Source organism: Tiliqua scincoides, chromosome 11 (assembly GCF_035046505.1).
Source record: "Tiliqua scincoides isolate rTilSci1 chromosome 11, rTilSci1.hap2, whole genome shotgun sequence".
Lineage (NCBI taxonomy): Eukaryota > Metazoa > Chordata > Lepidosauria > Squamata > Scincidae > Tiliqua > Tiliqua scincoides.
This window is the reverse complement of record NC_089831.1, coordinates 12,065,376-12,081,183: the sequence shown is the minus strand read 5'-3', so window position 1 is coordinate 12,081,183 and position 15,808 is coordinate 12,065,376. Positions and strand designations below refer to the sequence as shown.

At 47.4% G+C, this 15,808-nt stretch overlaps 1 protein-coding gene across 1 annotated transcript; it reads right to left on the bottom strand.

Annotated features, from left to right (window-relative positions):
• Window positions 1–39: 39 nt before the first annotated feature.
• On the bottom strand, window positions 40–15,556 carry EIF4EBP1 (eukaryotic translation initiation factor 4E binding protein 1). The gene is made up of 3 exons (XM_066639533.1): window positions 15,325–15,556; window positions 2,606–2,776; window positions 40–1,044 (listed from the first exon to the last, which is right to left on the bottom strand). The coding sequence occupies exons 1-3, from the start codon at window positions 15,467–15,469 to the stop codon at window positions 1,013–1,015; spliced, it is 348 nt and encodes a 115-aa protein (XP_066495630.1). The 5' UTR covers window positions 15,470–15,556; the 3' UTR covers window positions 40–1,012.
• Window positions 15,557–15,808: the final 252 nt, after the last annotated feature.

Genomic DNA, 15,808 nt, shown 5'->3' with positions numbered 1-15,808 from the left:
GTCACGGATGCTAAAAAAACACTGCAGAAAAGCTCAGAGCAGTTTTTCATTTCCTTTATTATTATTTTTTTTTACTTTAAGTACAGTGAAGAATGTGTACATAATGTAACAATCTGCCTGAGCATTCATGTAGCCCTTTAAAAAAAGAAAACTAGCAGAAGGCTGTAAACTGCTCTCCCATGACACCGCGTTCCCAAAGCCCAGAATGTTTTTCTTAAATGTTCAAACACTTACTTTCCTTGAACTGTGTGCTCTCAAACTCACCCCCACATTTCCTGAACTTTTGAAAAGGAGTTCAGGAATGAAACCCCACTAGAATTGGGAAGTCAACTGGTGAAATTGACGTGAGCAAGTCAATTTCATCAGTCCACTGCTTTGTACCATTTGGGGGTCCTGGCTGCAGTTAGAGCACCGGGGAAAACTGAGTGATCAATCAAGGATTTTTCTATTCACATCCTGTTCTGCTGCCCTATTTGTACAGTTATCAAACTATCAATGTTGGCTTAGCACTACGATAAAGCTTAAGAGAAGTTACTCCCCAATCTCTTGTAAAGGTGTTCCGACAGAAATTTTGCAAAAGAGAAGAGCCAAGTGCATTTAAAAGAGACCCTTTTTAAATTATTAATCCCCAAAATCCAGCATGATTTTATTTCTCCTCTTGCAGTCCAGCCCCTTGCCTTAAGAGCACTAATATTTGTGAATAAACAAAAGGCACAGAAAGGTGTTGGCTGGAGGAATTGAGGAAGCATTTCATCTCTCTCATGCTTTTGTCCGCCACTAGCAGCCTCACACAGATAAATCTGCCAGTGTTTTCAATCCTGGTGCAACAGGAAGTCGACTCTTCCTCCTCCTTCTCCCAGTCAGAAAATATTAACAGGCCTTCCTTCCTGGAAAGTGTTGCAAAGTGTGGGCTATCCTACAAGCCTCACCGGTTTTGGAAGCATTGCTGACTTCTTGCCTTTTTTTTTTTGCTTTTTTGGAAAGAACCATTTTTTCCCCCCAAGGATAATGTTTAGATATCCATGTCGAACTGGGCTTCCTCGCCTGTGTGAGAGACAAAAAATGCCCATAAATTATAATATAGGATATAATCACATTTAGCAATTCTACCTGTCTTTGCAATCCCAAGAAGGGAGAAGATACAGATGGTTTACAGACTACAATATGCCTCCAGTAACCGCAGATCCGATACCTGTGGATCTGACTCACCGCAGATGCTGTGGATACTGGGAGAAAGCCACTTGCTTTCAGAGGCCTCTGGCAGACCTTCTGAGACCCAAGGAGGTCCCCATGGGCCTCAGAACACCTCTGAATGCAACCAGAAGGTACTGCCAATCATGTCCGGAGATCCTCTGAGGGCCCTCCTGGAGATCTCAATATCTGTGGGTTTAGTATCCCCAAGGACTCTGGGAACAGAGCCTAGGTCCATGCAGAACCTTGGTCCATGTAGCTCAGAACTGTCCTCACTGAGAGGCAGCGGCCCTTCAGGGCTTCCGAAAGACTCTCTCTCGTCCCACCTGAATATGCCCAAGATTGAACATGGGACCTTTCACATGCAAGGCAGGGGCAGCCTTAGGAGCTGTGCGGCCCAACTGGAAATGGGACCCTAGGTTCCCAGCCAAGGTCTGCAGAATCTCAGAAATACAAACTTTAGTATAGACTTTATATCTCTATGGTAGAATGGAAAGTGATCAAATTGTGCACTTAATGGTCCAAATGGATCCAAGGACATTTTAATATTAAATTGCATACGTGTAAGCCTACAAGTCAACAAACAAAATGGGTAGATAACCCTTGAAAAGTAAATAGCTACAAAACCACTTGTTTCAGTGACTGTAAAAAAAAAAAATTTTGTGTGTAGAATAAAATTCAAAATGTCCATTGCAGTGTGTTGTGTGTATTTGACAATAGATTACCATAGCACAAATGGGAGCAAATGCTCCAAATGGCTTAAAACCCTGATGCAAGGGATGTGTTCTATCCCTGAGTTGTCACTCTTCTCCTACATGGTTGACGGATACATAAGATCTGAGGATCCCACAGAGCTGCTGAGAGCTGGTATTGGGCCCAGAGCAAGATTCTGATTGGGCCACCCCTCCCTAAATTTGTAATTCATTTGTTTGTACTGTACAGCTTGTTCCGTCATAGTCCGGAACCCCTGCAACCCTGGGGATTTTGCCCCCTGGCTTCCTTAGGCCTGGCAACCTGCCCTGGGCCCAGCAGAGATTCCACAGATGATCCATAAATGCCACAGATGTCATAGACCAGGGGTCTCCAAACCCCAGCCCGGGGGCCAGATGTGGCATGTGGCAAACCTCTATCTGGCCCACAGCCAGCCTCTTGTCTCCTGAAAGCCTCTGGCCCACTTGGCCAAACATGACAGGAACTACGCTCTGGTTGCATCTGGAGGGTGTTCAAGGGCCAGAGAGGCTGAATGAATGAGCCCATCCATTCATTTATTCACTCATCTAAGTTCCATCTCTAATTTATTTAAATACATTTTATATTTAAATTTTTTTTTTCCGACCCTCAACACCGTGCCAGATATTTGATGCGGCCCTCTGGCCAAAAAGTTTGGAGACCCCTGTCGTAGACAATCACTCACCCAAGCCAGTTTTCTCCTCCTCGGTGTGGGCATGGCAGGTTTCAGTCCGGATTTCCTCCACATTTGGGCTGGTGACACCGGGAATGTCAGGAAGATCACAAGGTGGTGTTTTGGCAACCGGAGAATTGCGACACTCCATTAAAAACTGTCGGTTGTAAATTATACGCGTACCTGGGATGGAGACAGCCACAAGTAGTTAGGGGATATGCTGGGGTGAAGGAACAACGTACTGATCTGAAACCAAATAGCTGAGGGGGGGACCTGCCTGCTGTAATACAGAAATGTCACAGGCTGAACCTCTTGCATTCTGCGGCTTGGGGTCCCCACTACCTGCGATTGTGTCCGTCCCCCACCCTTGAGCATATCCACCAGCTCATGATAATTCTTCATGGATCTGTCAAAACAGGCAGAGGGGGTTGTTTTTGTCCCACTGGGGTCGCAACTCACAGGTAGAAGAACATTGCCTTAGATGCTTTGCTATTATTCAAATACAGCTTGCAGGGGATTCAGAAAAATGAAATACTTTGCAATGCAAAGAAAATTGGGACAGCAGAGGTTTTGGATCCTTGCTTCTCAAAACCCTCATTGCACTCAAGCTAGGTCAAGGAGGATCCACCATCAGATGCTCAATCGTTTCCAAACGTTCCTCACTTGCACAAAGAATTCTCTGTGTGGCCCAAACTGGACATACCCACCACCCCTTTGCAAGGGTATCAATGACTGTGCACAGGAGCCACTAGGAGGAGCCCTATATGTAGTCCTATGTTTTGTAAGCTGTGGCACAGCAAAAACATCCAGGCTCTTAGAGTGAAGATATAATATAGGAGTGGCCACAGCTGCAGACAGGAACTGGCTTTCTCCTAGCTTTACAGCTTGAATTACCTACATATCAGCCAATCAAATACTGGGTCAGCCATCCGCCTTGCTCCACTCCCCCCATGCTTTTCAGGCAGGATGTCTGCTTTATATTTTACATTGCCACATGTAGTTTGTTCATTAGCAAACACATTAACAGGGGGGGGGGGGAAACCAAAAGCTTTTGAAAGATTAAGATTTCCTGGTGATGTCCCTAGAGCTAGCCAACCAGTGCTGTCCCACTCCAGCTGCACATTTCCATAACAAGTCTTTCCAGAAGCTGGACCCTGGAGAGGAGGAATGTGGCGATAAGGCTTCCAAATTTGGGCTGAATGCAAGAATGTTTCCAAATCAACATCACTGCTCTAGAATTAGGTCTCATTTTAATCCTTTGACAGCCTTGGGCAGTGCTTTTTGATCAGTGGTACTTCACAGCATGGCAAGTGGTACCTGAGACCCACTGCGCTGGTATCCACGTGGCACTGGCCTGCCTGGCTTGACTCTGCAAAAATGCTACCCACAACCTCAAAAAAAAAACCCTGGATGTGACTGAGGAACATCGCCGATCGTGTCCGGGAGCTCAGCAATCCCACTGCAGGTTCAGAATCCACGGCGTATTAAATCCATGGGTCCTGAATCTATGGATAGGGAGGATGGACCTGTACAAGGTTTATCCTCTATCAAGTTCTATCACAATAGGACTTACTTTGGAGCAGACATGCACAGGATTGTACTGTAAAAAAAAATGCTCTGAAGTGGCCCCCCTCCCCCCCCAACACTCTTGCTTGGAGATGGTGGAGGATCTACTAAAAAAACAGGTGGGGAGAACTCCCCATGAAAAAGCTGTTTCAGTCTAGGGCAGTGGTTCTCAAACCATGGGTCGAGACCCACTGGTGGGTCACAACCTGATGTTTGTTGGGCCCTGTAGCAGCTGAGCAGATTCTCCAATGAAAAGACCCAATAGTTACTGCCTCAAACCCTGAGGCTATTCAAAAATCAGATAGCTGCTAACTGCCCTGCAAAGAGCTGAGCTCCTGCAGCTTACAAGGAGAGCGGAGCTCTTGCAGTTTGCAAGCATGTGTAAATATAGGGAATTAAATGTCTATACATCTTTTTTTCCTGGTTATTATATAAATAAAAATATTATTTCTTTCTACAGTAGATCTCCTTTTTTTAAAAAGTCTCGTAAACGTAGGTGGGTCCCTGGAAGAATGTCATTTTTAAAAGTGGGTCCCGGTGCTAAAAGTTTGGGAATCGCTGGTCTATGGTCATTGATTCACAGCAGCCAAACATATACACACACTTTTAGGGAACCACTGTTTTCAAGCTGTTCTGCTGTTTTCAAGCTCCTGGAAAACATTACAGTACTGGCAAACTTCCATTCAGCGGGAGGCTGGCATTAAACTGACAGAGCCACCCGCCGGTTCAGACCGACGCCCAACATTAAACAACAGTTAATCAAGGCCGGCAGACCGCACAGGGCCCTGGCAGTTGGTGCAGCAAGCTGCTGGAGTACGAGGCTGGTTTTCCTAGAAAAGACAAGGACATTTCATAACGGGGTCAGCAGAGGACTGCCCTGCTAAGTTATGCAGCCAGTGGCTCACAATCCCACAGTGGGCTGACGCAACCACAGGCTTGGCATCAGGGTACGTGAAGCTAATAGGCTGGAAGGTTTGCTTTATTCTAAAATTAAATGCCTACCTGGTCTTTCCTTTTTACAAAAATGGATTGCGAGTCCAAAATGAGTTACAATTACAAAAAAAAATCCAAAGAAACAGCAGCACAATTATAGACAGAGGAACTTTTCCCCCTTCTCAACACACCACTGGAACAGCCACTAAAACTGAGTGTCGGAAGAGTTAGAACAGACAAAAGAAAATATTTCTTTACTGAAAGTGCCCTTAATCTGCAGAACTCCTTGCCACAGGATGTGGTGATGATGTCTGGCCTACATGCCTTGAAAAGGGGACTGGACAGATTTTTTAGAAGTCTATCACAGGTTACAAGCCATGATGGGTATTAGCAACCTCCGGGTTTTAGGAATAGGCTATCTCAGAAAGGTGCAAGGTAGTAAAGGATACAGGTACTGTATCTTGTTGTCTTGGATGGTCTCTGAGGCATCTGGTGGGCCACTGTGATACAGGAAGCTAAACCAGATGGGCCTCTGGCCTGATCCAGCAGGGCTCTTCATATATCCTTACAACTGCCTATATTTCAAATCCCCTCAACCACTGTGCTTTTCAAGCATCTGCCTGCAATGGGTTTGCCAAAAGCCAAATCCTGGACTTTTCCAGGGTCTGCTGCATGCTCAATCTCCATGTTCCTTGGGACCATGGGAGTGCTGGCCGTTCTGTCCACTCTGCTGCTTGATATAAAGCATCCGCAGCAAAGTTATTTTCTTTTGAGACACCGAAGTTTTGCTCAATGCCCGGGCCCAACACATCAGCATGATAAGGATAACTGAGAAATATCTGCGGAAAACAAAGCCGTGGAGTCGAGATGTTGCACTGGGAGAGGCAAGCTTCCAATGTCAGTTACACAGTGAAAACAACAGCCCCCCCTTGGAGAAATCGAGGCGGACACATCTGTCAGTCCACGGTGCTCTCACTTCCCTGTGCTGAACTCCATGTTGCAATTGGGCAACAAGAGTCAGAGTCATGTCAGCTTCCCCACCCCCAAGTATGCATGAGTAATACACACTCTTTACTGCTCTTAACTCTGCAAGCCACTGAGAAAGTCAAAGGTTATAATTGCTAGCACCACTGCAAGGGGGTGTTAACTAACCCCCTATTTTTGCCCAGGTCACAATTTGGGAACAGCAGAGGTTGGAGGCTTTTTTTAAAATTAGCAATTTGCCTTTTGCCAAAAGGCGAACCAGGGCAACTCACAATATGAACAAGATGCAAACATAATGCCCTTTGCTTACATACATGGGCTTGGCTATTAACACAATGCAATGCACAGATTGTGTGTGATGCAACTGATATAGCAATGGCATCCTGAGAGCCAGGATGGTGTAGTGGTTCAGGAGTCAGACCTCGAAGATTCAGGTTCAAATCCTCACTCACGCATGAACCTCCCTGGGTGACTGTGGGTTGGTCAGTCACTCTCAGCCTCACCTACCATACAGGGTTGTTGTGAGGACAAAAGGAGGGGAGGAACCACGTACACCACCCTGAGCTCCTTGGAGGAAGAGCGGTTTAAAAATGTGAAAACAAAATATGCCATTTCCCCCACTTCTTAATCCATGAGTTCAGAATCAATCTGTGCGATTTGAATGTATGGCTGGAAACTCACATGGCTATGAGCTCCCTGTGGTTTTTGAGTCCTTGGAAAAAAGACAGCCAGAGGATGATTGACTGGCATAGATTTTTTCCATGGATAACATGAGTGGTATGGAGTGTGTGGTTACAAATCCCAGTGGTTGGCACCCATGGGTGCAACTTCCTCCAGTTTTACTGCGCATATGCAGCCTGGGCTTCAAGACTCCTGCAGCACCAGCTTAGGCATGTTTACGCAGAAGTAGGTCCCACTTAGTTCAATGAGACTCCCTAGAAAGGGAGTTTCGGATTGCAGCTGTAGCCACTACACTCTACTGCCTGGCATCTCCCAGGACTTCAAAACTAACTATACCCCCTCCTACTTCATGCTTCTTTGCTCTTGCTATTATCCCACTCCCTGTACCCTTTCTATACTACCACCTCCTTTCACTCCCACCTATGGAAACGGCTTTTTAGCAAAGCTTTATAAACAAGTCACGCAGGTGAAGCTTGGCAGGAAGATGAAGTCACAAGACAGGTTCCACCTGCATTTCTGCTGCTTCGGATGTTGTCAAAAGCACAAGAGGCTTGAGTGGGGGAGAGTAGCTGGAATGTTGGAAACACTAAATCCAACGATTAACGCCTAATCCTGCAGAACTACATGTCCTGCATTTAGATGAGATGAAAATATATCAATAAAATATATATTTTTTTAAAGGCAAGCAGTTAAGTCTTCTGTCTGTTAAACATGATATGTGCAGCAGTACAGGAACTCAGTGAGTCCGAATGGGTGGTCCCGCCATTCCTTGTCCCGGGCATGGCGACTTGGCCTCCCACGCCAAGTTCCGCACAGGCTGGATGAAAGTGGCTGGTGGATCGGATACGGCCTGCGGGCTGCCAACCCACGCTGTAGGGCAGCACTTCTCAAAAGGCGGGTTGCAACATTACGTACTATGGGTCGCACTCCAATGCTACCTGTTGTATTGCAAAGCATTACTGGGGGCCACCAGAGGCTGCCTCTGGGTCGCATCTGACCCGCAGTCATTTTCCTTGGCAGGCTCCAGAACGCCCTGCATCCCTGTGGCATTCTGGGGCCCACAGAGGTCAATGGAATGGGTTGCAGGCCTGGTGTGACCCAGAAGCAGCTTCCTATGGCTCTCAGGAATGCTTTGCGGTGCAAGAGGGAGCACAGGAGGGTGAGGTGGGTCTCAGCAGACAACCGCTGCTCTAGGGAATATTTAACTAGTGTGTTTTCTTAGCTTTCCAGTGTCAGAAGGAGATATCAGACTGCAAAGAGAATCACAAGATCCACTGTAAATGTTTGCTTTGGCATAGGCTCCATTTGCCTTAACTGAACCCTACCGAGGAGAGCAGGTGCTGCAAAGTAGTTAACAATGCAATCCTGTGTCTATCTACTCATACGTAAGTCCCACCAAGTTCAATGGGGCCAGGTAAGCGTATATGGTATAGGGCTGCAGTATACGAGACTGAGTTGTAAATTGGGACCAACCCCATCCCCAGTTTTACCCTTGCCTCTGCCATGAACTCACTAGCTGGCACTGGATAAGCCACTTGCTCTCAGTCTCAGTCTTCCCTATCTGCAACATGGGGATAATACTACTTCTTTACCATACACAGGGTTGCTGTAAGAACAAAAGACAAGAAAATACACAGGAACGGCTCTCAGGAAATCAGAACTAGCTTTTTTTTTTTTTTTTTAAATTGAAACAGCTCCAGTCACCTCCGGAAGGCTTAAGGTGCCAAAACAGTGTATTTAATTATCTGTGATTTTCAGTACCCGAGGAGGAGGAGGAGGGGGTCCAAGAACAGATCCCTTGTGGATACCAAGGTCCCACCTGCATCCAGTTTTTGAACCGCTTCGGGGCTTAAGGCAATTAGTGATCTGATCTTTCCATGTTGTGGGACCCAACATAAATTGGGTCCCAACACACAGTTTGAAAAACTCTGTCATAGTTTGTTTAACTCCAAAATGGCTTTTGTGACATCCCTGGTCTCTTTTCACTCAAGCCTCATTCACTCAAGACTCTTCCATGAGCATGTTTGATTACAACAGCAGGATTTCATGCATGGGAAATGTGCAACTTTTGATATAACGGTGCCCGAGGCAGGAAGACAAGCCAAATAAAATTGAGATGGAACTCCAGTCAATGGAACGCCATAGAAGCAAAGGCATGTTGACTACAGAAGGTCTCTTTGAAAAAAATATACATCTTTATTACCCAACGCTCAACCTTGATCTCCTTGTCAGGTGACAGATTTCCGCTAGTTTGAGGCCACTGCACAGGATCTCTCTCTCAGCAACTGACACCCAACCTGACAGAACAGTCAGAAGGTTTTTGGCATGAGATCTCAAAGACTGAATGGGGTACCTAGGGCAGGTGACATTCCCTTCCAGGATCCCAGTCCTGAACTGTTAAAAGCCATCCTATCATGGCATCAGAAGCCAGACCAACCTGCCAGGAAGGGTTTAAACCAGTGGTTCCCAAACTTTTTTTTTGACTCTGGGCCACTGATCATGGCTCCCCCTTAGGGCTGCAATCCTAAACATTGCATAGGGCAGCAGATGTTCTGCGAGCCAGTTTGGGAACCACTGGCTTAAATTATGCCAGTTTCACACACATTACAGGCGATTCCAAGGAACAGAAGGAGTTTCCCTGGGTAGAAAAAACACAGGAAGTCTGTGCCCACAATATAATGTGCAAGAATGTGCTGCTAGTAGCACATTACCTGGTTGCATCGGGAAGCTGTGCCTAACTGTGGCTTCCCAATGTGTGTCTACCGAAAGAGAAGGCCCAGGGGATAACTGCCATGATCTTTATGATATCTGTGCAAACTTCTCGCCATTTACTACCCTGATGTGTTCTCTTTGTAGGAAAGATATAACACATGCAACAGCAGTGCGTGTTTATCATAAGATTGCATCATCTTCTATCAAGTGCATGTGGAGCTAGCCCAAACTCTACAGGACAAAGAGAAATCACTTCCTCCGAGCTCTGACTTCCAGCCACTGTTGATAGCTCAGGAGTTTGGGGTGGGGTGGGGTGGGGGGAGAGACAACCTGGCTGCAAGCTTTCCTCTGCTTACATGCTGATGCAGCCTGTAGCATAAGGGGGTGGAGAATCACACCACCCGGGCTCATTCTGCCCAGTGTGCAGTCAACACTTTCAGCGATTACACAAGTCCTTCTCTGTGGCTGCCAGGGACAGAAAGCTTTCATCTGATCCGTCCCCTTTTGAAATGTCGCCTAGCAGCAGGCAAAGCATTATAAGCCCATATGGCACTCGTTCTACGGTGTTTACAAGTCAACTTAACTGGTGCTTAAGAGATAAAACCACCTATGAATATATCTCGGACCACAGGGGTGCAATTCTGGCTAGCACCAAATGACCAGTGGTAACAGAAATTAGCAACTATTTCTTTTTAACAAGAGATATAATAAAATAACAAAACACCCTCCAACAATGAGTGTTGGCAACCTTCAGTCTCGAAAGACTATGGTATCGCGCTCTGAAAGGTGGTTCTGGCACAGCGTCTAGTGTGGCTGAAAAGGCCAATTCGGGAGTGACAATCCCTTCCACACTGGGAGCAAGTGCAGTCTGTCCCTGGTCTGTCTCCCTGGCTATGGGCCTTCCTTCTTTGCCTCTTGGCCTCAGACTGTTGGCCAAGTGTCTCTTCAAACTGGGAAAGGCCATGCTGCACAGCCTGCCTCCAAGCGGGCCGCTCAGAGGCCAGGGTTTCCCACTTGTTGAGGTCCACTCCTAAGGCCTTCAGATCCCTCTTGCAGATGTATCGCAGCTGTGGTCTACCTGTAGGGTGCTTTCCTTGCACGAGTTCTCCATACAGGAGATCCTTTGGGATCCGGCCATCATCCATTCTCACGACATGACCGAGCCAACGCAGGCGTCTCTGTTTCAGCAGTGCATACATGCTAGGTATTCCAGCACGTTCCAGGACTGAAATGGAAAAGTGGATTCACATTTTGAACTCTGTTCAGAGTTGCACAGACCGGGAGGGGTCCAAAGAAGTGCCCCAGAAGCTTGCGCATGGGAGATGCGACAGCACCTAATACGGATGGTCACAGAAGTGCTGTTCATGTAGCTAAAGCACTTCTGTCGTTGGCACACGGCAGAGCCTTTTCATAACGCATACTTTGGCTCTAAGACACCCAACGTGTTTCAGTGGTGCAACAACACAAGAGCACAAAGCGCTGTTATGAAGCGGGTTGTATAGCTGCCAAGGAATCACGCCGGACTAAAAACCAAACCGACAACAAACAGAGCCGGGCATGTCTGTCCCTGCCCCACATCTCAAGAGCTTTCGTTCAGTGCCCTGATCCCTGAAAGGTGCACAGCACCTGGGCACCTCTCACACCAATACTTGACCAATGTCCACAGCAGGTGCAATGCACACGGCAGGGAGAAAGGTGTTGCACACAGGCTGCATGTTCCAGATTCTTCTCAAGCACTGCTGAAAGTCAACAGCATGTTCATTACTAGGATATTCAAGCTAGCCATACCTACTGCTCCCTCAAACACTTAGCATTAAGACTTCCAGGTACAAAAATCCATGCTGGGGGAGTTTAACTTTGCCTTTGCAGGTATATCACACATTTTTAACTGTGCAAAACATCCAGTCTAGAAAAAAAAGACGCCTGAGAAAGAACATGATTGAGATATACAAAATTATGCAGGGGATGGATAGAGTGGAGAGGAGGATGTAATCTTCCCTCTCACACAACACCAGAATTAGGGGATGTCCACTAAAATTGAGTGTCGGGAGAGTTAGGGCAGACAAAAGAAAATATTATTGTACCCAGAGTGTGATTAGTCTGTGGAACTCCTTGCCACAAGTTGTAGTAATGGAGTCTGGCCTAGATGCCTTTAAAAGGGGAAGACTGATGGAGGAAAAGTCCATGTCTGTGGAACTCCTTGCCACAAGATGCTGTGACGGCATCTGGCCTAGGTGCCTTCAAAACAGGACTGGACAGATTTCTGAAAGAAGTCCATCACAGGTAACAAGCCATGGTGCGCATGTGCAACTTCCTGGTCTTAAAAGTAGGCTACCTCAGAATGCCAGGGCAACGGAGTGGCAACAGGACGCAGGGATTTTGTTGTCTTGTGTGCTCACCGAGGCACCAGGGAGGTGCAACAGGATGCAGGTCTCTTGTTATCTGGTGTGCTCTCTGGGGCATTTGGTGGGCCGCAGTGAGATACAGGAAGCTGGACGAGATGGGCCTATGGCCTGATCCAGTGGGGCTGTTCTTATGTCCTTATGAGGCATCTGGTGGGCCACTGTAAGATACAGGAAGCTCCAGCAGGGATTTACTTATGTTCAAAATATGTCAAAACCTTGTGACAGACCCATTTCAGATGAGGACTGCCAACATTTAAGCAAAACCAAAACCTCAATGCTTCCTGCACTGCCATCAAGCCCAAACAATGGCATGCTAACCAATATTAGTCAAATTAGAAACCTCGCTTCCTTAATTTTGCAGGCCTTGTTCGTTTGGCCCAACTCAGCGGCAAAGTCATTAAATAAGCAGCTGCAGAGTTCACACCACCTTTCTGCAAAAACAAACCCCTTGGAATGACAATGTCAGCATTTATCAGATCCTTTTCTACACACTGGCAAAAACACCACATTTTTTATTCCAAGCATGTATATAGCCTGCTTCCCATATCTTTACAGCCATGGGTCTTCTACACAGCATGGGCTCAGAGAGGCGACGGACTGAGGCGAGGCTGTGCCAGCTCTCATGCTCTGATCAAGCCATATGATAATGAAACATCTGCACACAGAAACTTTGGAAAGGTGGCTCATGTGCACTGGAAGGATTGACCCCTCCTTGTGACAACCAAACACATGGCTCTTGAGCAGGAGTGTCAAACCCCTTTCATATAGTGGGCTGAATAGCATTCACAATGGCTGCAGAGGGCCGGGAGTGATGTCATTAAGCAGGAAGTGATGTCATTATAAAAGAACTTTTTCTCACTTAGCAACTTATGAGCTAGAAATGACAGAAGACAAAATACACAATGCTTGATTATATTTTTAAGACATGGAAGAGTCCAACTATCGTGTGGACTGCCCTTTCAGCAGTGACACTTCAGCACAGCTAAGCAGCTGATGGTGGTGTTGGGAAAGCTCATGGCCTGGAAAAAGAGCTTCCACGGGCTACATCTGACCCAAAGGATCTTCAGCCTTGAAAATTACTGCCCTCTCCATATGCAATCCCCACTGTTCCCCACATTAGGAAAAAATCACCTCCCAAATCTCCAGAAAGACACCCTCTCCAGTTCAATGACACCCAGTTCAATGGAGTTCAAGTTCAATGGAGACACCCTCTCCAGTGCCATTCCAATTCCCTTTTAGAGCAAATTAGTTGGTCTCACACTACAAGCAGCACGGAGCAAGGCAAACAGTCCCCAAATAGCTGGTTCGAAAAAGATCTAATCTCACTTGATCCTCTTTTCTTGCTCCTATCTAAACACAAGCCCTGATCCAAAAACCACCACTGTCAATACACAGTCCACTTCAATCCCTCCCTGCCTCTTGTATATACATTACAAAGCCCAGACTGCTCTGCACCCCAGTAGCCCCAAACACACTGTAAAGGGAAGTTTATAGAGCTGGAGAAAGTGGAAGAGAGGGCAAAGAAAGTGATCAGGGCACCTGAGGTTTGTTAGCTGACACACGCACAAAAATGTGGCCAACAGCCTATTCCTATGCAAGCCTACTCAGAAGTGAGCCCCATTCAGTTCAATGGGATTTCCAGGGGTGCAGCAATCCTTGACACCTGGGAGTAAGTCCCACTGAACTTAATGCATAGGATTGTACTGTAAGGGATGGGGAATAGAACATGACTGAGAGCCCAATCCAATGCATGTCCACTCAGAAGTAAGCCCTATTGAATTCAGTGGGGGTTACTCCTAGGAAAGTGGGTATAGGATTGCAGCCTGAGGCATTTGGGATTATTGGGGGGGGGGGAAGAGATAAGTTTTTCTATCTCTCACATAATAACAGAACCTGGGGTCAGCTAATGAAACTGACTGGCCGGAGATTGACAGTGGACAAAAAAAGGCAATGCTTCACACAGAGCAGAATTAGCCAGTGGAATGCACTGCCACAAGATGTGGGGTGCCTTTAAAAGGAGAGTGGACAAATTCACAAAGGACAAGTCTATCAATGACTACCAGTATGTACAGATTGAGTACCCTTTAACTGGTCTGCTTGGGATGGGAAAGTGCCTGGGTTTTGGATTTGCCTGGATTTTGGAATAATTGCATAAATATGCTTCCTCTTGCTTTTTTCACTGCTACCCATAAGGCTGGCCTCTGACATTTTTCAACAATTTCTGTACAGGTGCACACCGCAGAGAGGGAACGTACAACCTGTACATTGTTGTACAGTATGTGGGAATGAGCAAAAGACCTTCCAGTGCCAACAGTATAGAAAACACGACACAAGTGCTCCTTGTATTCACACTCTGTTCACACTTCCCAAGTGCTCCTTCTGCAGTCTGAAATGGGTTGCCTGCTCGGTTCTGCACTTAAAAAAACAATAAAGTCAAGGACAAAGTGCCTGGATTTTGGAATAGCAATACCAGTTTACAAATTGGTATTTTTGTAATTATTTTCTACTATTTTGTACTATTCCCTGACTCAGAGTCTTTCCACTCTCAACCCCAAATGCAAGACAAGGACAGTGGTGGTGGTGCAATTAAAGCACATGCTCATCAGGACTCCAGAGGAGCTCAGAGGCTCTTTTGTATCACTTTACTAATTGAAGAACATTTCAAAAACAGGACAGGTCCAAGCCCTGCTTGCAAAAGAGCCCTGAACTGGACTCAAGACACACATACTCATATGTAGCAACCCAGCAGGGCTACTCCCTGCTCAACAGGGCACTCTGCATGTGCTCAGATGCACCCTTCTAGGGCTAATTCTTCCACCAATTAAATGAAATGTGAAAGGAAGAAACAGATTTGAGTCCTGCCTTGCAAGGAGCCCTGTTTCGGGCTGAAGATGCCCCGCACACAGGAGGACCCTCTGCACATGCTAAGAGAAGCTCAAGTGACCCAGCAGGGCTCCCCTCAGTTCAAGAGGGCACTCTGTGTGTGCTCAGATACACTCTACACAGGCAAAAGCCTCCAACAATTAAAGGATCGGATGCGAGTCCTGCCTTGCAAGGAGCCCTGTTTTGGCCTCCAGACTCCCTCATGCACGAAGACCCTCTGCATATGCTCAGAGACACTCTGGCCTTCCTGCACCCTGATGCGCTGAACTGGACTCCAGACACACACGACACAACCACATGCAGCAACCCAGCAGGCCTTCCACTCTCCCTGCTCAAGTGGGCACTCTGCGTGTGCTCAGATGCACTCTGCACAGGCAAAAGCCCCCAACAATTAAGGAAAGAATGAAGAGCTGAGCACAGGAGGGCGCTCTGCACATGCCTCGGAGCACTCTGCACAGGCAAAACCCCTGGCCATTAAAGGAAGAGACGCGAGTGCTGCCGCAAGGAGCCCTGTCTGGCCCTCTGCACATGCTCAGAGACACTGGTCTGGGGGCAGCCAGAGCTCACCCCCCGGCGTGGTCCCGAAGACGGTGCCGCCGGGCGTGGTGCTGTAGTCCCCGGGCAGCAGCGGGGGCCCCTCGGCCAGGCTCAGCCGCGTGGCCAGCCCGGGGATGTCCCTGCTCTGCGTCTGGTAGCAGCCGGCGGCCGACATCGCTGCTGCGGCGGGAGGGAGCGCGCGGGACTACAGCTGCTGCTCCTGGCCGGGACTGCGCGCGCCTGCCCGCCAGCCCGCCCCCTTCCCTCGCCGCGCCCACGCGCGCAAAGCACCTCGGGAACTGTAGGCGGGGAGGTCAGCAGGGGTTGCTTGCAGGCACAGGGCAGGACTCCTGGGTCCCAATCCCCCTGGGGGGCTGTGGGCAAGCTCTGCCCTGCCCTGTGCACTATGACGAGGAGAATAACAACTATATCTTCTTTTAGCAGTCTGATTGATTAAAGCATTAATTCATTAATAGTAGACTTGATTAACTGTAGAGTTAATTAATAGATTGAT